This window comes from Spermophilus citellus, assembly GCF_964194105.1.
Source record: "Spermophilus citellus genome assembly, chromosome: 6".
In the NCBI taxonomy this organism is placed as follows: Eukaryota; Metazoa; Chordata; class Mammalia; order Rodentia; family Sciuridae; genus Spermophilus; species Spermophilus citellus.
Window position 1 is genome coordinate 125,324,120 of NC_138187.1, and position 15,973 is coordinate 125,340,092.

Sequence of the window (15,973 nt, forward strand, 5' to 3'; positions counted from 1 at the left end):
AGTATACTTGCTACTACTTTCTAATTTGCTATAACATAAAAGAAGCAAAACGTTTCCAAGGAAAACCAGGTAACAAAACCAGAAAGTTTAATTTTACATATATCAACTAAGGGTAGTTTTATTTCTTTTCTATGTATCAAAGGCTGGGGATTTTGGCAGTGGGTTTATATCTCTGACTAAAGGAGATGTCCCCAATTATTTAAAACATTGGTTAACTGAGGTTTTTGATATTACTGTATTTCCAAAACCCTCTAATTGGCACTGATATTTACTATCCCCTAAATCATTATATAAAAATTTTTTTCTTAATATGAAGTACTACTCATTCTTTTATAGTAGATTTGTAGAGAAATTATAAGAACTTCTAATGATCATACCTCTTTTTTGGCTTCTTTTTTAGGATCGTAATCACTATCATTCCCATCCATTGGGTGTGTTTCTTCCACATCATCATCACTGAAATAAACAAAGATTAGGACATTTAATTCTTTTTTTTTTCCTTTTATTCCAGTGCTCTTATCAAGCTGCAATCTATCACCTAATAATTTTACTAAATATTCTTCAATAGAATGAGACTTCTTGTTGGGAAGATGAGTTCATACTTTAATTCCTTCAGTTTTTAGAAACATTAATCCTTTGAAGCTTACAGAATAATTTTAGCAACATTTATAGTTAAAAAACCAAAGGTTCAATAGGAAAGAAAATATATATAGTTTGATACAATACTTACAATTTCAGCTGGCTAGAGAGTAAAAACAGACAAAAACCAGGAAACAAAATGATTTTATACTACCACTAAGTTACAGTCATAATAATGAAGTCTTCAGTTACTCAGGTAATTGTTAAAAGGACATCATCCTCAAAATATATTCTTAATATATGTATTGAGTATATCAATACGGAAAGGGAGTTTAGCGTGGTTCCACATGCCTGTAATTTCTGCGACTTGGGGAGGTTAAGGCAGGAGGATCACAAGTTTGAGGCCAGTCTCAGCAATTTAGTGGGTCCCTAAAGCAACTTAGTGAAACCCTCAAAATAAAAAGTAAAAAAAAAAAAAAAAAAAAAAAAAATGGATAAGAATGTACCCAGTATCAAAACCAAAAACTAAAAGGAAACATTGGTAATTATACTTAAAAGAGTTCAACGGAGTTCTTATTATTAAGACTCCTGACCACTTGGCTTTTCCTATCAGAGCAGAAACATGAATGTAAGGATAGGAGACACTTAAAATCTGTTGTGCTAATTTTTTGCCTTAAAAACAGAAGTGATCCAATGCTATGTCTTTAAAAGTATAATTGCAAACGAGCATTAAACCTACCTGTCACCCTGATTATGTCTATTGGCTAGTTTACGAGCCTGACGATCCATCAAACTTGTCCTAGAACGGGTTTTTTTCCAAGAATAGTAATATTTTACGAGGCTTGCAATTGTCTTATCTGGAAGCTTAAAGAAAACAAAACAAAGAGTGTTGATATTGCAAGTTTAATCCATGAAATTTGATTAACAAGATGAGTATCACTGATATTGTTCTTTGATAATAAATTCACAAATGAAAAATACTTCATAGGTATCTTTATAAATTATAAGAGTTAAAAAGTATTGTTCAAATCATGGTACCGTACCACACTAATGTCACTGACATCTCTGAATATTAAAGTCTGTTCTGGGTTGGGGGAGGTGGATGGAAGAATGTCACAAATTAACTTAGAATGTCCCCAGAAGTCACAGCATAGCCATATTAGTATTCAGTATTAACTTTAAACATATAATAGTATATCATCTAAAGACCCACTCAATTCTTTATCGTTTCTATAAATTGAAAATTTTTAATATAATTAAAGTAATATAAAAGTCAAAAATAAGTGAACAGCTCAGTGGTTTTTAGTATATTCACTAAGTTGTACTTTACCGCTATCTAATTCCTTAACATTTTCTAACCTCAAAAAGAAATCCTATACCCATTAGGAGTCATTCCTTATTCTTTCCTCCCTGGTAACCACGAGTCTACTTCCTGTCTCTATGGATTTGCCTATTCTAAACATTTTCATATAAAGGGACTCATACAACACATGGTCTTTTGAGTCTGGCTTCCTTCCATTTAGCAAAATGTTTTTAAGAGCTAGCTCCAGCCAGCCATGGTGGTGCATGTCTGGAATCCCAGAAGATTGGGAAGCTGAAGCAGGAGGATTTCAAGTTCAAAGCCACCCTCAGCAAAAGTGAGGGACTAATCAACTCAGTGAGACCCTGTCTCTAAATAAAACAATACAAATAGGGCTGGGATGTGGCTTTACTACCCTGAGTTCAGTCCCTGTTACTAAATAAATAAATAAATAAATAAATAAATAAATAAATAAATAAAATAAAGAAATAAGAAGAGCTAGTTCGGTTCTTAATACTGAACTTTTTGAATCACTTGGTTTTAAATCCAGGTCTTAAGATGGTAAATAATGCAGACTTCAGTCATGGAATAAAGTCTCTGAGTATCAAAGTTAATTATCATACACTCAAATGTTATATTGGCAAGCAAGGATCACTCAAACTTCCCAACAAAAATGTTCTCTTCAGTTATGGAAGATGTCTAGAAATATTTACAAATATCATCTAATTTTTATTCACTTTGGCTAAATTAGTTTAATCAGTAACTTCTCAGACATAGATACATTAAAAATTTAAGAACTAATTCTAATGTCATAAAATGAACATTTAAAAATAAAGTTGAAATTATGATTTTTTCCTCTGAGAACAAACATACTTCTATCACTACATAAAATTTAAGTCAAAACAAAACTAATTTATTAAATAGAAACAGCATACAACTGTCAAGCATGAATGGTTTAGAAAATAGTACAATATGGAAATATACCTATTTTTAAATAATTTAAAATTAAAAGTTGGAAATTTTTTTTATATTCACTAATTAGGAAGTATTCAATAGTAGCATAAGATGTCATTCAGGTATGAATTGCAGAAAGACAAAAATCACCATACCATTTGCTGAATCCTGTGAAAGCTCTTCCCATGAAAACTAAAGGCTTGTTCAAATAGGACTTTATCTTCAACTGTCCACTCATCCGGAAAGGGAGTGAAATTAGGGAGATCAGCAAGGGACTTCTCAATGTTATGTTTATGCCAAAACAACATGCCAAGTGCCTTTGAAGAGAAATCATTCCTCTTTGGTTTTAATGGACTTATAGTTCTATCACATTTAAAAAAGTTAAACACAAATTAGATAAAAATATTAAGCCTATGACTTCAACTGAAGATATAGTCATAGTTTAGGGCTTTTAATCAGAGGTACCCAGGTAGCATACCTTGTTTTGTTTATTTCTTGTAAATCAGAGCCCCAGAACAGCAAATGTTCATACATCCCATATTTGCTGCATCATCTAAAAAATTATTTTCTTTTAAATCAGCGTGTCAGAACAATGAATATTCATACATACCATATTTGCCGCACAATCTAAGAAAAAGAGTGAGCTGAGGATAACTTTAATTTTTAAAGCAGATTTATAGGCTTATACCATGGTTTTTACACCACCACACTTATTAATTTGTCAATGTGTAGAAAAAAATATACTAAAAGGAAAATATCAAGTATATCAATACTTGAATGAAACTATCGATTTTAACACAAAATCAGAAATGTTCAGTTGGGACTTAGTAGAGAAATACTTAGAAGTATAGATAGGCTAAACACTTCCAAGAATTGAACTTCCCCTGCAATTTTCACAAATATTTTATTACATATTTTTTAAAGTTATATTATCATAATATATACATATAGAATTATTAGAAGGCATATAAGTAACTTCAATTCTTAGTCACTAAGTCATAAGCCTGAAATGGCCAATTTCTAAAATTTCTATAACTTTCCACTCTATTGTTAAGTAGTAGGCCAACTCCTTTAGGGGATAAATCTTTGAAGACTTTAAAAAGAGATACAGCATAAAAAAGTTAAATAAGGGGCTGGTAAAATAACTTAGTTGGTAGAGTGCTTGCCTTGCATGCATAAGGCCCTGGGTTCAATCCCCAGCACCACAAAAAAAAAAAAAAAAAAAAAAAAAAAAAAAAAAAAAAGTTAAATAAGAAGCTTAGATATACAGATAAACACCTCAATAAAATAATATTAATTTACCATGCCAGACTATAGTTAGTCCTCGATAACCCAGGTTATAAAGGCTTTACCTTTCTCACTTCTCTAAAAACAAATCTACCCAAATTTTCTCTAAAACAAAATTTTACTGTTGATTCTGATAAAAGATGAAATGCTACTTAGTTGAAATGAGATTTAAGAATCTATTTCCAAGCAGAGTACAATGGTGCATGCCTATAGTCCCAGTTACTAAGGAGGCCAAGGAAGGAAGACTGCTTGAGCCGAGGAGTTTTAGACCAGCCTGGTCAACATAATAAGAACCCACATCTTAAAAAAATAAATAAATAAATAAATAAATAAATAAATTCTCTATACCTGTTCGACATTGTAGCCATGTTTTTCCTTTGCAATTGCAATATATTCATCCACTGTAATGAAACAATGTTAGATAATTATTTTCATTTACTTAATATGCCCAGGTATATTATTTTTTTAAACATGACGAAATACTTTATTTCTTCTGGGGCAAAAAAGTAGCCAAATCCATCTTCCACAAAATGTTACAAAAAGAGACTTATATAAACAGGATCAGAGGTTTGCCTGGTTTAAAATTTTATTTAGTATGCCATCTCTTTGACCATATATCATATACTTATTAAATTCAACGGAATCAGTACAATTATTTTTATATGCAGAAAAATACCAATCTGTGAGTAGACAACAGAATCTAATTACAATGTAAAATGCTAAGACAAATTCTGGATTTTCTATTACTCTTCATTTGAGAAACTTAGTTATTTAAAACCCTTTCTCATGTTTTAGAGTTGGCTCAAAGCCTTTACTATTCCATTTCTGATTGTTGTATAAAGGATGATTTACCTATGATTTTGCCAGTTCTATAGAATAATAACAAATTTAAGTATGCTTCAGTATTTCTGAAATTTTCTTCAGTTTTGCTTGTTATATAAAGAGAATCTGAATATTTCATTTTCATTCATCCTTCATATGTAATTAAGTTAACAAATTCTTCACTTAAGCAGTTTTAATGATGATACTGGCTATTTCAAGGCCTCACTGCTAAGAAATATGCCAAATTCAGGACTTGGTTTTATGTGAAGTCCAAACCATCACTTCTTCTTGACCCTTTATACTTCCTTAAACATACTTCTCAGAAGCGGTGGTTAAGAATTTCGGGCCTGAAATAACTAGTCTACCTAGGCTTGATTTTCTGATTACTGAGTTTTCTGACTCGGTCAAGTAACTTGACCTTGTTTACCTCAAGTCCCCACCCCCCAAACTGGTGACAAAAATAGTGCCTTCCTCTTACAATTAAATGAGTTAATATATGGGAAGTGCTTAGAGCAGCATTTGGTACATCATTTTAAGTATTTAAGAATCTGCTACTAATATTGGTCAGTACAGTTTAATATTGTGCTATATAACAATATGCCATTATAACAGTAACTATTTTTTATGGATGCTATTATTAGCTCCCCCAGCATAAATTTTTGGTGCAAAAAATCCAAATATTACATTTTGCTTAGAATCCACAGCATTTAAATACATTACATCTAAATATATGCTGATTAAATTTAATTAAAGTATTTTATAGTCCTATAGATAGAAAACTAACCAATACCAACCAACCAGTGGTTCTCAACCCTGGCTATGTATTAGAATCAGTGTGGAAGCTTTTAAAAAGTAAGATGCCCAGGCTTCACCTGTGAATATTTAGATTTAATTGGTTTAAGAGGAATGCTAGACATCAGTACTCTTCAAAGAAAGTTTCCGAAATAATTCCAATGTACATCCAGGATTTAAGATCACTGATCTAGACCTTTACTGGATATTCTAAATGGACACCACACTACTAAGGTCATGCTAGCTTTCTGGATTTTGTTTTCCACTTTTCTAAGAAGTGCACCACTGTATAAAACAAGGATAAAACAGCAAAATGCAATGACACCCTGATGTTTTTTGTGAATGAAAACCTTTGCCTTTAATGAGAATTAAACCTAGGAAACCCAATCTTTCAAATTCTGAGTACACAACTCCAGACCAAATGAACAATTTCATGTTTTCAATTAAGAATGCCACAAAAGAACATATTCCTAGATTACCAGCTAGACCTTTAGCTGGTATTCTAGAGTTCTTAAATAGGAAGAATTATCAGGTATGAAAAGTACACTAAGTTTTCAATTTTTAGTTTTCTTATTGCATCAATAAGCATGATTAGACTTACTATGCACATGATACATAGGACATCATTAATTTTCTTGAGACTGAAAGCATGATACATCTTTATGATGTTAGTAAATATTTTAAAAAGACAAGCTATTTTATAGCTTCTAGAATGTCTGTTCAGTGTTGCTGTTGCTGTTGTTATTTAATAAGTTCAATGATAACTGAATGGAGGGACGGGGATCTTAGTGTTGTTACCTGCACGTTTCCTATATCTGATGTGCCGCAAAGGATCAGGTCCGCTACATCACATTGAAGTCTAAAGCCACACCATGATTCAAGAAGTGCATGGTCAATGATCCAGAAGGTCTCCGTCCAGAAATGGAGAGCACAAAGATGACCTGATGGCTGCTGAAGTCAGTTCTTTCCCCTTTCCTCTTTAAAATGGTAATGATAGTGGGCTCTTTGAAGTTTGAAGGCATTTCTTTACAGCTCCATATACTGAGGAAAAGCCTGTGCAGAGGTCTATATAGTAACTCCCTCCCCTGCTTGAGGATTTAAGCAGCAATGCCATCAGATCCTAGGTTTTTCATTCTTCATGGGCCTGACACAACTTGAAATGATCAACCCACTATCTTTCAAAAGGAAAAACATTCTAATATAACAACCTCCATTAAAAGAAAAAAAAAAACAAACAACAAAATTGTTTTCTTATAAGAATCTAAAAGACTCAAAAACAAACATAAGTTGCATTTTGAACTGGCTGATAGATCCCTGTTAACCTTAATGTTCAATCTCAGAAAACTTACATTTGGCATCTGGGATACTGTGATATGGAGACCATACAAGCATCCCTCCATTGTCTTTATCTGTGTACTTTGTAGCACCTGGGGAAAAAATTAATTACTTTGAATATTATGCAATTTATTTACATTGAAAGTAAGTGTAACATTACCTGCAAAGGTGGACAAAGAAAGTATAGGAAAACAAAGAGAAGAAAAATACATTTAAAGACAGTAATATCCATTTATGATAACATAGGAAATTTTGCAAATTCTGTTGCTTAGCCAACTTAAATTAAAAAGACTTTCTGAAGTAGATTACATATTCCTATTTCCTAACAGAATCTGATTCAACCTTCTACATATTACTACATATATTAGGAATCATCACTAAGAATTCTGAATTTTTAAAGTAGAGAGAATACCTCAGGTATTGTTTTGCCCCACTCTAAATTGGCCAAGATTGCTGTAATTTTTTAAATAGTAGTGTCTGCTTTTGTCAGACTCTCATGTGAAAATATAAATGCAAGCTGGGCGTGGTGGCACACACCAGTAATCCCAGTGGCTCAAGAACTGAGTCAGGAGGATCATGAGTTCAAAGCCAACCTCAGCAAAAGTAAGGCCCTAAGAATAAGAAACTCAATGAGACCCTGTCTCTAAATTAAATACAAAAGAGGACTGGGGAGGAGGCTCAGTGTTCAAGTGCCCCTGAGTTCAATCCCTGGTACCAATAAATAAATAAATATACCTACATATACAAATGCAAAATAGTCAACCCATTCAATGGAAATAAAACAGAAATTCTATCTATGTTGGTCAGAAGCCTTGACTTAATAAAATCTAATCCAGTGATGTCCTAAACTTGAATCCTTTAACATGGAACTGATTCTTTCTGCATAATGTATTTTAACAATAACATCAGTTAAATCATATATAATAGAAAATGAAATAAATTGTCAAGTCTTAATAGCATATCATGCTTAACAATTAAATACATTTTCTTGCAACTCACTCTTACATAAAGTGTAAATTATATCTCATTAAACAAAAGTTGAACTTTTTAAGAAAAAATTTCCCATGAACAATATCAATCACATTTCCCCCCAAATTCCTAGTATTGTAATGAAGGGCTTGACCTGATAGAAACTGGCATCTAAGCTGTGGGGACTAATAGTTCTTTTGACACAGGGGTTAAAAGGGGTACGAGTAGAGGGCAATTCTGTCTAATAGCAGAAAATGCCTAATCAGGCATTTTAGAATGTTTCCCTGACCCTGGACTCTAACATTTTCAGTTGTATGTGGGTCAAGCAGGTCCAAGAGAGAACTGATGTTTACACAAATGGATCAGAGTCAGACTACCAGCATTTGAATCCTAGCTCTGACACTTGGTAGTTGTGTCTCCTTGGGTACATCCACATAATCAGTCTGAGCCTCAGTTTTCCTCATCTCTAAAAATAGCAATGTTGAGTACTTACCTACTTCATAGAGTTGTTCAAAAACTGAATTAATGTAAGTGCTAGACACATGATAAGCATTATAGAAGACTTAATATTACTGGCATGTTTATTTAAGATAGTTTTTACTTAAGTTCCCTTCTTTAACCTGGAAAGGCTTCTTCTCATCAATCATTACCTAAAATAAATAAGTAAAACCTCATGGGGATATAACTCAAATGGCTAATATTCTCTCACCCATCCTTTGAAAATAAGACTGATAACTGAAATGACCTTTTTTGTTTTTCTAACATCTCATCTTATTCATCCTACTATAAAAGATAGAGTAACTTGTCCTATTAAAATAATTATGCTTTAGAAAACTGGGGCTGGGGATGTGGCTCAAGCGGTAGCGCGCTCGCCTGGCATGCGTGCGGCCCGGGTTCGATCCTCAGCACCACATACCAACAAAGATGTTGTGTCCACCGAGAACTAAAAAATAAATATTAAAAATTCTCTCCCTCTCTCTTTAAAAAAAAAAAAGAAAAAGAAAACTTTGCATGCAATAAAGCTTTACCCATTCTAGTATAAAAACTACACTAAACAAATATTTAAAGGATATAAATAAGCTTAATGCTTATTTTAACTGTAAAAATATTTAAAAGCATACCCAAATACTATCTTCACATTCAGAAATAGTGAGAATCAAACCTGATTCACCAACAACGTAATCAAGCCTTAGAAGTATATTATCTTCTGAATATATTAAAAGCAAACCAAAACCTATATTGAAAGCTACCATAATTTTAAGACTATGTCGTGCCATGTCAGTTCTGAAAATAGACTGTTAAAGCAGTATTTAAATAAAACATTTAAAAGCTTAATTTTTTGAAATCACTTGGATCTCTTTTAAACACAGTTGGTAATTTATGAGGCTACTGGGGACAACCAACTAAGAAACTATAATACAATTTGACAGGCTAAGACTTCTTATCAACAGCAAATTTCAAAATATGTAAAAAAAAAATCTAAGTTTTTAGATTTCCTTTAAGGCATTAAAATTAAGGACTGTGATGGAAATCATGGAACAGACACACTAAATAATCAACTTAAAAAATGAAGAGTGAGATAGTCTGAATATTTAAAAAATTCTACTATTTATATATAGTAGGCTTTAAATAACACACTTGATATACCAACTTTAAATTGGGGTCAGCAAAGACTCCCAGGGATACATACGAATAAATAAATTTTAAGAGAATCAATCTGCCTGACAACTCATCTGTCAATTATGGTACATAAAGTAGTCCCCCCTTATCTGAGGTTTCACTTCCCATGGTAACTGTGATCCAAAAATACTAAGTGAAAATTTTCAGAAATACACAATTCATAAGTTTTTAACTGCACACCAACCTGAGCAGCATCATGAAATCTCACCCAGTCCCACTCAGTCCTCCCTAGGATGTAATCACTCCACTTTGTCCCACATATCTATGCTGTATGTACTACCGCTTGGCAGCTGTCCTGGTTATCGGATTAACTGTAGTAGTACTGCAGTCCTTGTATTCAGGTAACTCTTATTTTACTTAACAATGTCCCCAAAGTGCAAGAATAGCAATAGTGACAATTCAAATATTCCAAAGGAAAGTCACAAAATACTTTAAGTGAAAGTTGGAAGTTCTTGACTTAATAAGAAAAAAATATATATATATGTTGAGTTTGCTAAGGCCTACCTTAAGTTATTGCATATCCCTGCAGATATTGGGGGATATGTGCTGCTTCTAGTTCTGTCATCCCTCTTTTAAAAATGCCCTTCTCTTAAACAAAACAACAACAAAAAATGTCTTATCCATTCCAAATATTACAAGAACACAACGACCAGAATTTTAAAACTTAAAGGGTTCCAGACAAGGTGTCAACAAAACCCTCCTTTGAGATATAACTACTACAATTTTAATCAGTGATGCAATACTTCAAGTCAGAAGAGCTATTCACGTAGCATCTTATGTTCACAAGAATATATATTATGAAAAAAAGTTGGACATATTGAGAAGTAGAGAAGTTGGGCAGGTGATCAATAAAATACTTCCAAGCATACAAATATATTATGAAAGATAAAATTCTGTGGGGAAAATGCATGGAAATGATTTCAAAGACAAAAGAGGAATAATGTAAACTTTCAGACTTTAAGGAATCTACCAATATATTTTACAAAAGAGATAAGAAAGATCATATCAATAAAGTATATTTAATGAATGCATTTAATATACCACCGATTACATTCTTCAATTACTTAAACTCAGTTACAAGTAAGAGATGTCAACTTTAAAATATATGAATCTGTTGCTCCAAAATATGTTTATGGGTACGTAAGCAAAATATTTTGAAAACTCCTATTGTGTATACATTGATTTTCACTTAATCTTGTGATACACTTAACACCTCCCTTTTATGAATAAGAAATTTAAAGCCTAGAAAAGTCAGATAGTTCACCTAAGATCACCATCCTTACTAATGGCATATGATCAGAGCTAAGATTCACTACGGAAAACCACTCTTCATGAAGTAAGATGTCAGTGACCACTAAATAAAAAGAAGAACTAGTAAATGATTGAAAAATAATCAGAAATCTAGTTTGTAAATTTTAAAGACATTATTAGCAATGATCCCTTAAGAAAGTGTCCTTGATCTCCTAACTTTAGTTTTCCAACATAAATCTACATACCAGTTTATCAGTAATTTATCAGTAACTATTTTTTATCATTGATAAATTCATTATGTGCTCAATTTCTATCACAACCATCATCATATCTTTCAATAAAAATACCCTTCACAAATAATCTTCTTATTTTTTCTACATTTTATCTTAATAATTTCAGTACCTAAATAATTTTCTCTGTCAGATGACTTATTAGGGTTATGGGTGAATAATCTTCACAAAGGTGGGCTGAGTGGTTTATGAGATACTCAGAATGAAATGGTAGGAGAAAAGGATAGCGTAGCTACTTCTCAATTTCTGTCATAAGTTAATAAGTATCTCTTCCATTATTATCTTTTCAAAATGCAAATTCTCACCTAATTATTTTGAATTGATATAAAATGAAAACTCTGAAGTATAGTTCCACACTTGGAATAAAACAGAGCAGCAAAAAGTATATTTCCTTACTAAAACAATGTCTGGGCTGGGGTTGTGGCTCAGTGGTGGAGCGTTTGCCTAGCATGTGTGAGGCCCTGGGTTCAATTCTCAGCACCACATATAAATAAAATAAAAGTCTGTGGACAACTAAAAAAAAATTATATATAATACACACACACACATATATTTATGTTTAAAAAATGTCTACAAATTGATAATATACATTTAGTTGGCAGAACTGACCTATGGTCAGAACAGAAAAGCCTATCTAAGGCTAAATGGTAATTGTTTTTAATTACATGCTTGGACTGGAGATTATTCTACTTATGTTAAAAATAAGCAAAGTATATTCAATTAAGTTGGTTAGTCCAAATAGTCATCATGTCAAACCACCTAAACAATATTTTGTTTTAATAAATTATTCTTTAAATTTTGAAATTCATTCCATGGTTTATTATTTTTAAAAAACGCTTTACAGTATAAGTTCACTTCAGTATGATGTCTGGTTCTTAAACACAAAACCCCTAATTAACCTGTACAGGAAACAAATGTTTACTCACATTGACCTAATGGAACAAAAAGATATGCTTATTAACTTATGAAATAATTCTGGCTGCTAAGTTCTAATTTGGAAATAACTTTATCATATCAAGAAAAGCACAATGTACTAATGAAAGTTCCAAGTGAAAAAGGTGTAAATATACTGAGAATAATTTCTCATAATTATGAAATTTAATCTACTGAATAAGAAGAGCCATATGCCCCATCATTTAATCCTGGCAAGAATACCATAAAATAGTTTGGCAAACAGATTCAGGAAGGCCAATGACTTGCTCAGAGCTCAAAAACAAGAGTAGGTAAATTAAGTCTATCCTAAAGCCAAGGTATGCTTTTTCTAAATGTCAAGCTAAACCCTGAGGTACACGGTGATGTTCAAGTGCCATTCACCTACTAGTTACACGAATAGGAAAATTGGTTTCACAAAAATGTTTAAGAATACTTGAAACCCACCAGTACACATACTGATAGCCTTTGCATAAAATAAACTAACAGTCATGTCATTTCGACCCGGATCTTGTGAGCACTCTTCTAACATTGTTTTCACCTACTGGAAAAGAGACTGTCTTAACAATCTTTTAACACTGATTATTTTATTTTATCCTCTTCCCATGGGAGAAGAGCTGCTACCTACACTGTTCAAATGGTTGGTAAATATAATTTTGCACTGTTCTAACAGGGAGGAAGGAAACGAACACATTCATCCCCCTCTAATAATTAAACAAACATGCTGTACCCTCTAGAAAATTCAACTAAGCACTATTAACATCTAACATAATTCAAGAGTCAGACACGATGTTGATATGAATGGGCACTGGGCAAAAAATGAACAACTAAGAAAAAAGGGGAGGGGGCTTTTCTAAGCCTGTCTAAAGCCTGAACTGAAGAGAGTCTGGGCGGGGTAGGGAGGAGAAAACGCGCTCCACTCCTGAGAGGCTCCAGCAAGGGCGCCTCCATATGCGGAACTCTCGCCCAATCCCCGCGCAGCCTGAAATCCCGTGACCACGAGGGAGCCTGTTTGGAGAAAAGTAGACTGGGAGCCCGCAAGCTGGGTTGGCAGAGGACGCTGGAACCTGGCTGCTCGGGGAGAAAATGTCTCCTTGGCAGCTGCAGCCACTGTCCTGTGGTCTGACTTCCTAGGGCTGGCTGGAGAGCGAGGTGTGCCGCTGGCGTCTCCCAACTCCCTTCCCCCACCCCTTTTCCTCCGCGGCTTCAACACTCCGCAGAGATGCAGCAGCCAAAGCCACACCACCTAGCCAAAAAGAAAGAAAAGAGACAATCCCGGCTGCAAGGGGGTCGGCAGGGCTTGCCCTTGGCTTGGGCGGGTGACAGGCGCCCAGGCCTTCACAGCCTGTCCTTGCAGAGCTCGGCCAGGGGTTCCCGGGGGCCGGTTATGTGGCAACTGACATTTGCAGGCTCGTCTACGCGTAGCCCGTACGTCCTCTCTCCTCCAGCCCCCGGCTCCGCAGTCCCTGCTTCCCCGGCCTCGGACTCCTCCGACTCCACTCACCCCGACCCCAGCTTCGTGCTGCGGGGGCAGAAAGGCGATGCCATCAGCGGGCAAGTGGTCTCCAAAGGAAACCATGTTAACCTTGCAATGCACACATCTGCCCACACGCCCTGTGTCACTGCCCGGCCAAGCCTGACAGCCTCTCCGCCAGAGATGCTTTGCCTTGCCCTGCCCAGCCCAACCCAGCCCCACAACCCTCCCAAGCCCCACACCCGGACCCCTACCCCGGGCCCCCAAACCAAGCCCAGAAAAGGGGAGACGAGATTTTCCTTAAGCAAATATATCTACCTGGATCAAATTCAGGGATCCGAGCTTGGTATTCAGCTCCGACTCTCATCCCAACATCTGCAAAGCAATGCCAAAAAATAAAAAAATAAAAAATAAAATAAAAATGAAAAAAGAAGAAAAAAATAAAAATTAAGAGACACTTAATAAAAAATAAAAATTGCTGGAGGAGGGACAGAAGCGGCGGTGGATGGGAAGATATTAACTCGGGGCAGTCCGGGAGATGGCAGCGGATGGGGGGGCGGGGAGCTGGGGGGGGCGAGGGCGGAGGATTGGTCGAGGGCGGAGGGACGGGGGTCGCGGGGTGCTGCTGCACTGCACCGGGAGTTCGAGGCTACCGCAGCGCCCGGGCTCCGAGGGGAGGGAGGGCGGGAGCGCGGCGAGGGGAGGGGGCTGGGGGAGGGGAGGAGGGAGGAGGGGGGCAGGCGGGCTGGCGGGGAGGAGTTCGAGGCTACCACCGTGCTCGTCGTCGCTGCTGCAGCCGCTCTCAGGCTCCGAGTAGTGCAGCCCGCCGTTGGTGGAGGAGGCGCCGCTGCCGCCGCCCGCCGGGCTTTTGGCGCTGCCGTTGGCCGATCGGTTCTTCCCCAGTAACTCGGGCCCTTTCTCCATCATGCCGGGCATGGTAGAAGAGGGGAGGGGGAAAGGTGTGGGGAAGAGGTAGGCGTCAGGGTGAAGGGGGAGATGGCTTACGAGCGCGGGCGGAGGGAGAGGAGGAGGAGGAGGAGGAGGAGACGGCGGCGGCGGAGGAGGAGGGTGTTAATATGGAGCCGCCATAACCGCCCCGGTCCGGCAGTAGCGCAGTCGCCTCACAACAACCCGCCCCGGCCCCGCCTCTCTCCCCTCCTCCCTCCGCCGCCGCCGCCGCCCGCCCCGCGCAGTCCCGGGCGCCCCTCACGGCCGCGCCGCGCTCTACGCCGCCGCCGGTATCACTCCGCCCCGCAGGGAGGTTCCGACCGCCAGAGGGGGAGGGGAGCACAGTGGAGGGGGAGGGGCGGGGAAGCCCCGCTCGCCGCCCGGGCCGGGCCGGGCCACCCCTATCGTGCGCTCGGAAGACCGCCGTAGAGACGCAGCCGCCACTCGGCGTCCTTCCTAGGGGGCGCTCGGGAGCGCGGGCGAGAGGTGCTCGCAAGGGAGCGGGACTCTTTGCCCTCTCAGGGCGGAAGGAACGCGGTCAGCCTGAGAAAGTCCGAGAAGACCCGACCCCCCTAGTCGGGGGGGAGCGGCCTCCGGTCTGGTGTGCAGCCGCAGGTCAGGCGATCCGCCAGACCCCGGCGGGAGCGCGGTACTCCCAAGGTACTGCCGCCGCCGGCTGCTCGGCTCCCGCGGTCCTCCGGCAGCGACAAGCTGGCGGCGTGCGCCTGCCCGTCATGCAGTCGCGAGGTTTAGTGTGGCGGCCTTGAGTCCGCCGTGGCCCAGCCAGCAAGTAGTTTCGGCCATAGCGACCTGGAGCTACATTTTTTTTTCCCCTGGATCTCTGAACTGGGGCCCAATACCCGAGGGAGACTGAGGGTGGCAAGATGAGTTTCTCGAGGCTAAGAATGCAGCTGTGTTTTGCTAAAACCCTCCCGCACGGGGAGAGGGGACACGTTCACTCTATCTTCCGCTACCCATCACTCCGTTCTATTTAATCTCTCTTTAGTAGTTGAGGGATAAACGCCGAGAGTCGGAAAATAAAATTTAGACGAAGTCCTTTCCCAGTTGGCCCTTTCTCTGTCCGCCCTGACCTATGGTGGTAGCTTGGAGCAGATCCGTGGGCAGGCAGAGTCCTCAAGTAGAGGTGAGGCAAGAGCTGCATTCTGGCAGAGTTTCCAGCCTGGAAGGAGAGGTGCTTTGTAATGCTTTTCTCAGCTGCATTTATTCGTTCACCAGAGTTGAGAGTGTCTGCTGTTTGCCAGGCTGTGTGGCATGAGGGGCTATTCATGATAGTCCCTCTTTGAGTACAAGTGAGGACTTACTGTGTGTAATATGCAAATGTATGCCGAGCAATATTTAGGA

The 15,973-nt window shown here is 37.9% G+C and overlaps 1 protein-coding gene across 9 annotated transcripts in view; it reads right to left on the reverse strand.

The window, feature by feature from the left end:
• Positions 1-15,657, reverse strand: part of RCOR3 (REST corepressor 3) — a 45,759-nt gene extending 30,102 nt beyond the window's left edge. The window contains exons 1-7 of one of the 9 annotated variants that reach the window (XR_014022590.1): positions 14,434-15,654; positions 13,982-14,038; positions 7,084-7,161; positions 4,469-4,521; positions 2,989-3,150; positions 1,319-1,443; positions 378-456 (exon numbers count right to left, since the gene is read on the reverse strand). Coding sequence is in view for 8 of the 9 variants with exons in the window: in XM_081298851.1 (XP_081154977.1) it covers positions 378-456; positions 1,319-1,443; positions 2,989-3,150; positions 4,469-4,521; positions 7,084-7,161; positions 13,982-14,038; positions 14,434-14,599 (720 nt within the window). In the remaining variant the exon portion in view is untranslated. Of the gene's footprint in view, positions 1-377; positions 457-1,318; positions 1,444-2,988; positions 3,151-4,468; positions 4,522-6,532; positions 6,727-7,083; positions 7,162-13,981; positions 14,039-14,433 lie in introns of those variants that run through there. The other 8 variants (XM_081298851.1, XM_081298852.1, XM_081298848.1 and 5 more) reach the window with 8 other exon arrangements.
• Between the last annotated feature and the right edge of the window lie 316 nt (positions 15,658-15,973).